The 6,911-nt window shown below is 41.0% G+C and overlaps 1 protein-coding gene across 1 annotated transcript; it reads right to left on the bottom strand.

Annotated features, from left to right (window-relative positions):
- Nucleotides 1-971: 971 nt before the first annotated feature.
- On the bottom strand, nucleotides 972-5,126 carry LOC102720448 (probable transcription factor RL9). The gene is made up of 6 exons (XM_040526995.1): nucleotides 4,438-5,126; nucleotides 4,150-4,226; nucleotides 3,210-3,255; nucleotides 2,763-2,946; nucleotides 1,827-1,884; nucleotides 972-1,714 (listed from the first exon to the last, which is right to left on the bottom strand). Exons 1-6 carry the CDS (start codon nucleotides 5,009-5,011, stop codon nucleotides 1,589-1,591), a joined length of 1,065 nt encoding a protein of 354 aa, XP_040382929.1. The 5' UTR covers nucleotides 5,012-5,126; the 3' UTR covers nucleotides 972-1,588.
- Between the last annotated feature and the right edge of the window lie 1,785 nt (nucleotides 5,127-6,911).

Here is a 6,911-nt window from a genome sequence, read left to right as displayed (position 1 = left end):
ATCTAGTCATGCATGGGAGTATTTTTTGCGCTTGGACAAGATATCCCAAGTGTCAACAGGCCTAGGCCTTGAATTCTTGCTAGGCTGCCGAACTGAAGATAGATAGGCAGCCGTGTGTCAGTGCTCCCAATGTTTCTTCCTGCCCGGTCAGCAGCAGAATATGGCACAGAAAGGCCTTGTTGTCATTTGTCAAACATAAAGTACTGGCAGTACTCTAATAGTATAATAATATACTCATATATATATATATACACTAAACTATTGTAGAGACTAGTATCACTATAACGGAAAACAGATTTTAGCACACAGGTAGATATCCACCTATATACTTATATACTATGTAAATAGTCATAAAAAATATCTCTTTAATAGTCAATAAACTATTCTAGTAACACTGCAACACACATATCTCTTGCATGTCAAGATGGTCTCTTCAGTTCATTGTCTTCAATGCAATTGCAATCCTGTCCATCTATCTATCACCTTTGCCTTGCTTGCATTCTTTGTTCATGCTTATACTGGAGTACTATTCTACTCTACTCAATTTAGAGGCAATACAAGCCCCTTAAAAATTCAATTTTCCCAAGAGGTGAAATGCATATTCATTTTTCTCCATAGGTGAAATGCAAAAGTTATTGCTTGACCACTCTGACCCCCATCATTTGTCTTATGCTTATAACCCAACATTTGAATTTTTAATCTTAAATTTAAAGTTAATTTTAGCTTATGCAAAAGTTTAACATTTGAATTTTTAATCTTAAATTTAAAGTTAATTTTAGCTTATGCAAAAGTTTGTTTATCGGTTTTGGCTTTTAGACCTGACTTTTAAATCGTTGTTAATACGTATATAAAATATTTATTCACAAATTATTTTTTATTTGTTATCACCCCTAAATTATTTGTGGACAAAAGGTGATCAAGCTATGCAAGTGCTTGGGCAGTTGTGCACAGTTGAAGAAGTTTCTTTTCCCTAATTTTGCATGTTTCAGGACAGTTGATCACTGACTAATAATAAGCATACATGGATGTCAGCAGGTATATGTTTTTCTTGTTGTTGTCATGGTCACCTTATCTCCCTAAAGATCTTGAACAACACTCTGCATAATGTGCATACACATAGATCAACTTTATCTCTTTTCTCTCCCTACTGTCAAGGCTACAAAAGCTATCTAGATAGCAAAGCTCATGGACATGCATGTGATTGCAGTAGAAAAGCCACCCTTTCCCTCCTTTTTTTTCTTCCCCCATCAGCTAGCTATAGCTCATTGTTACAACTGCATAAAAAGCCCTCTAAATTGACCTAGACATTAACCCCATTTCCCATTGGTACGATGCTCTTGCTTTCACTCTCTACCACTATATATCCAGCTAGCTTTCCCCTCCTTTCCACTGTCCTTCAGCATGAACATCTTTTTCAACAGTGAAAGATGACAATGTCTACTCTTTGAATTGGGACCATGTTAAAACATGAATGAATGATCGATGAACTTGCAAACTACTCCCCCTAATTCTTGTCGACGATGATCATGATGATGTTCTCACAGGTCGCTTGTCTACCGTGATCGGTGTCGATTGATCTTAGCTAGTGTTAATTTGGTCGGTTTTGAGGTCGCCCTAGGGTGAACTCGAGGTTCAGCTCGCTCGTGCTCGATGTCGTCTCAGAGACGCAGGAGTTCATGTCTGATAAGATCTCCAGGCTCTTGGACTGCATATCCTGCACAAGAATGATCATGATATGATCTGAGGTGTACATATTATAGCTGTTTGAAGCAACTTTTGCTCTTTTAATTGTAGCAAATTGATTTAGTAGCTGAACATATGTGTACCTTCAGAGTTTGCATGCTTCCAGTGTTGGACTCACTTGGGAAGCCAGACCAGTCCTCCCTATAGATGCAACTCTTGTTAGTATATATAACCATCACAATTATAAATGGATATTTAAAGTATATGAATGAGCTAGTATTAAGCTAGTGGAAAGTGCACATTCCAAATAAGCTCTCCTAAAAATGCATGATGATTAGTAGGGAAGATGCATTATGTTGACAAAAAAATAAGGTCAGATTTAGAAGAAAAAATGGTTAGTTTGAGACTGTACACTTGTATACATATAATATCCAGTTTTCCTAAACAAATCAGATGGATCTGTACTTATTCAGTTCGTCTATAAGTAGTACTATATTAACAAATGGGGCTATCATATCTAAGAACTTCATGTACATGCTCTAAACTGACAAAAGGACCATGCATGCATAATGAGATCATAATTGAAAGAAGCATATGCAGATCGATGCATGTCTAGGTGATCCTTGACAAAAGGTTTTCAGGTCTCAATGAGTAGGGCACTTTCTGATGATCGAGATCATATTTATTGGGAACTGATTCTAGTGTACACTAGCTGGGGATATGTATGATATGATGTGCATGTGGAGTGTAAAAAGAAAGCTTGTTACTTTCCATGCCGACCTAAAGGATTAAAGCCCCATCCTTGTTAGTGTGGAGTTGGCAGTGTGAGGTGACATCAATCAAAAGGCTACCTTGATCCATGTTTAATCCTCTACTTTTCTTTATCTCATCACTTTTTTTTCACACACAAAACACTAGTGTTTAATTTTTTGTAATGATTTTGTTTAATCAAGCAACCCCATACATGTACAAGAGATGTATTTATATTTCTATTTACACATGCAAGTTTACTGCAGAATTGAACAAGCTAGCTAGGGTAATTAATTAATTAAGCTAGTAGTGATGATGATGATGACCACCTTGAGGAGCTATTCCACAGGGCGCCATGAGCACCGGTGCTGCTCCCATGATCGTTACAAGCAGCTAACCTTCCATGTCGCGCCGCCGCCGCCATCGCCTCCGGCCGGCAGCCGCCGTGCAAATCAAGCGAGTTCTCGTCGCAGATCTCGCCGGCCGACCCGTTCTCAAACCCATCAGCTTGCTCTGTTGGTGCCCCAAGAAAGCACAGCTCACATTAGCGCCATTGATTGGTCAAATGCATCAAATCAGAGAGCAGAATATACCAGCAGACACAAGTGATGGTGAAGAAGAAGAAGGTGATGTTGATGATGATTGGAAGAAGCTAGCACACACAACACATCGAATAGAATAAAAATGGAAGGCTAAAGCGAGCCATGCTTAAGCTAGCATCTATTCTAAAGCGAGCTTGAGCTAGCAAAGCATATGAGATATTTTGCACTGTTCACCTGACGAAGCTGCCGGCCTTTCGGTATTCTTCACGGTCCTGTACATCTGCAGCAACAAGCAACAAGCAACATGACCCAAAAAAAGACAGTGGTTAGCTTGGGTTTTATTAGAAATAATTCCTGCACATATGTATATTTAATTCTGATGCAACTAACTACTACTACTTGTGGAGAGATATATTCAAGGAATATATTGCTTATATCTTGGCAAATCATCACAAGATTTGCACCTGCAGAAAATGATGGGCTGAAATATTTGACATGACAGCTAGCTACTATCTGAATGCTGGTACTAATCAAGGAGGATGCATGGAAACCCTTTCACATTATTGGCATTTTGCAATGCAAATTAATCATGCATGCATACATGATGTGTGTGATTGATAGGTTAGCTAGCTAACTGCATTGTTACATGGAATGACCTGACCTAGTAGCAAGTAACCAAGAAGTTTCCATGCATGATAACAGTGGTAGCATAAATGCAGAAGATGACAGAGGGTGGCACTGTTGCTGCTTAACCCCATCTGGGCCTGGCCATGGCCATCTCCCTCACTGTCTCTCCTGCCTACTGCCTTTTTCTCTCTCCTTTTTTCTCTCACTATGTTGTTGGTGTGATCTATTGCATGCATGTGTGTGTACTACACTACAGCATTGAGCAGTGTGTGTGGTAGGAGTACTAGCTTATTAGCACTGGAATGGCAAAAGAGACAGAGGATCAGAGAGACCCAGGAGATGAACAGATCCATGCATGTGTTTGTGTAACTTCTTTTCTACTATGTACTGTATCTATGTATCTATACTCCCATCTTTCTTTCTCTCTACCTTGTCATCTACTACACAGTGATGGATTGACTAATTACAGATCAGGGTTTCACATATAGGAGTATGTGTGATGCTAGTACTAGTACATGAGTGAGTAGCTAGCTGCTGGTGAATTTACCTGCAAGTGAGACTTGACATGAGCCAGGGTGAGGTCCTTCACATCCATCAGCTCAAGAACTGACTTTGGGGTTGCCCCTGCAGGAAAACATCGACATGAGCAGGAAATTAAAGAAGATTAAGCAAAAGTTAATTTCATGGGATGGAGATCAAGTTAACCTAAAGCTTGCACAAGAACTGCTCAAGAATCATGGCATGAAGTAGCAGAAGATGTGTACTAAGTGCAGTGGTGGTGTTTGCAAGAATCAAGTTTATGGATGGATGGAGAGATGGATCATGGGGCACGTACTGTCGTGGCCGCCGAGGAGCTCGACGGCGTGGACGAAGCGGGCGTGGAGGGTGGACGTCCACCGCATGCGCGGCGCGCGCGGGGCGCGCTTCGCCGGGAGCACGCCGCGCGCGGCCGCCGCCACCGCGCCGCAGCCCGCCCGGCGCCACGCGCCGGCGACGTGGCACGGCTCGCAGTAGCACGGCGCCGCGGCGGACTGCGCCGCGTGGTGCGGAAGCTGCGCCGGGGCCACGAAGGGCGCCGCGGCGGCGGCGGCGGCGGCGGCGGCGTGGTGGTGGTACAGCGGCACGCCACGGATGGGCCTCAGCATGGCGGCGGCAGCGGCGGCGTCGGGGTTGGCGTGCTGGTAGAACTGCAGGCCGCCGCCGGCGGCTGGCGCCATGGGCAGCGGCAGCGGCATCGGCATGGGAAGCGGCAGCGACGGCGACGGTGCCGCCATTGCCGTGCTGCCGCCCGCGGCAAAGAACCTCGCGTTTAGGCCGTGGTGGTTATCATGGCCATGCGTCGCCGCGCTTGCACCCGTGGGGAGGCCGATCTGGAGGGAAAGATCCGGCTGCGAAGGGAAGAGCTCCATTGATCTCACCCACTCTCTACCACTCACTTTGGTACAGCTACTTTCTTCTTCCTCTAGCTTACACCTCTTCTTCTTCAGAGCTCAGCTCAGCTCAACTCTCTTCTCACACAATCTCCTCACTGCTTTCTTTCTTTGTGCACATGGATTTGTATGCATGGTGCTCCTCTCTTTAAGTGAGTGGTAGAGAGAGAAAGAGATGAGGGTAAAAATGTAATCTTTCTTTGGTTTGGGGAATATGTGAAGAACCGTAGTTGTATGCTGTGAGGAGAGAGAGAATGAACGAATGAAGGAAGGAATGATGAGAGAGAAAGGCTAGTAGGAGTAGTTGATGTTATGGAAGCGAAGTGTAGTTTCCCAAGAAGTAGGGGGAGATGTAAGCAGATTTTTAGCTTGTATGTCATTTAAATAATCATTAAAAAATATGAAAAAATTGATAAGGTAGATTAATATGAGTTATATCACTCCACAAACATGCAAGTTTAAATTTAACTTTTATAAGTTGTAGCAAAATAACAAATAAAACTAAAACAAAACTTTTATACGCATATTCATAATTATTTTTATTATTTTTGCTATAACTTGTAGAAGTTAAATTTAAACTTGCATGTTTGTGGAGTGATATAACTCATATTAATCTATCTTTTTAATTTTTCATATTTTTTATAACTATTTGGATGATATGCAAACACGCGGATATATGTATATCCGTATGTATACCCGTGTGCTAAAAACTGTTTCCGGTACATGTAATGGATGATGAGTCAATAATGTATGAGGGCATGCACACAATACTGCAGTAGTGGCAGTGATAGTTCACAGTTCAGGGCATTGAAGTCTCTGAAGAAGAGATGGGATGCATGGAGAATTGGAGATGTCTTTGCTTAATGGAGGGGTAAATTGAAGATTCCAGTTTACCACTTTACCACCTTGTTACTACTTGCATGGTTGGCTGGCTGGCTAAAAGGGCTAAAAGTCCCCTGTTCTTTCTGTATGCAGTGCAAATAAATGTCCAGCGATTTTTAAAATTTTAAAGACACTTTTAATAAATATTTTTTACTAAACATTTTATATGATATTTTTATCGTTCGAACATTTTATCCACGTCACCCCACTTGACATGAGAGCGATTACTGCCACATCAGCTAGCTTAGCACGACGATCTTTTTTGCCACATTAGAAGGGGTGACGTAGCCAAAAAATATTTAGTCGGCAAAAGTATTCGTGTGAGATGTTTAGTAATAATATTATTTATTAAAATATTTTAAAAAAATCTTGTCTATGAGTAGCGCACCTCGATAGTTACTCTTCAACTTATCAGTCCTAATCAAAATTTAATTTTAAAACTTAATTTTACAACTGATTTGGTGTACTCATTGTAATTTGTTTTTCATCGTGATCTTTAGGGCTGCATTCTTCCATGTAGATGTTTCACAGTTTTTTCCCAGCTTTTGTGCACGTGCTTACTAAATTATTAAATGATATTTTTTACAAAAGATTTTTATATAGAAGTTTATTGGGCCATCGTTCTAGAGTAGATTTTTAACTTTATAAAAGTTAATTTTATCGCTTATATCAGTAAATAGTTATCAAAAAGTTAAAAAAATCTTCATCTTTACGTTTATTTTCATAAAAGAACACGATCTAACTCGCTAAGTATATGTGTATATGTTTTACTCATAGATTAGCTTTTGGCCGCTGATAAATGTTACGGCTAATATTCAGCCAAGCTCAAAGTCAAGGAAAAATATTAAAGGAACAAAATTTATACTGGTACATTACATATGCTGGGGTTGGTGGCACATGTTTTTCTTGTTAGGACCCATTCATTCCTCCAAACATACACCCCCAATATGAAGTCTGAACTACTACTTGTTTGGGGTTAACTCCAAAACCTTTTTGA

This window comes from Oryza brachyantha, chromosome 8 (assembly GCF_000231095.2).
Source record: "Oryza brachyantha chromosome 8, ObraRS2, whole genome shotgun sequence".
Lineage (NCBI taxonomy): Eukaryota > Viridiplantae > Streptophyta > Magnoliopsida > Poales > Poaceae > Oryza > Oryza brachyantha.
Note: the sequence above shows the minus strand (reverse complement) of the source record. Positions and strands in the feature narration are given on the sequence as shown.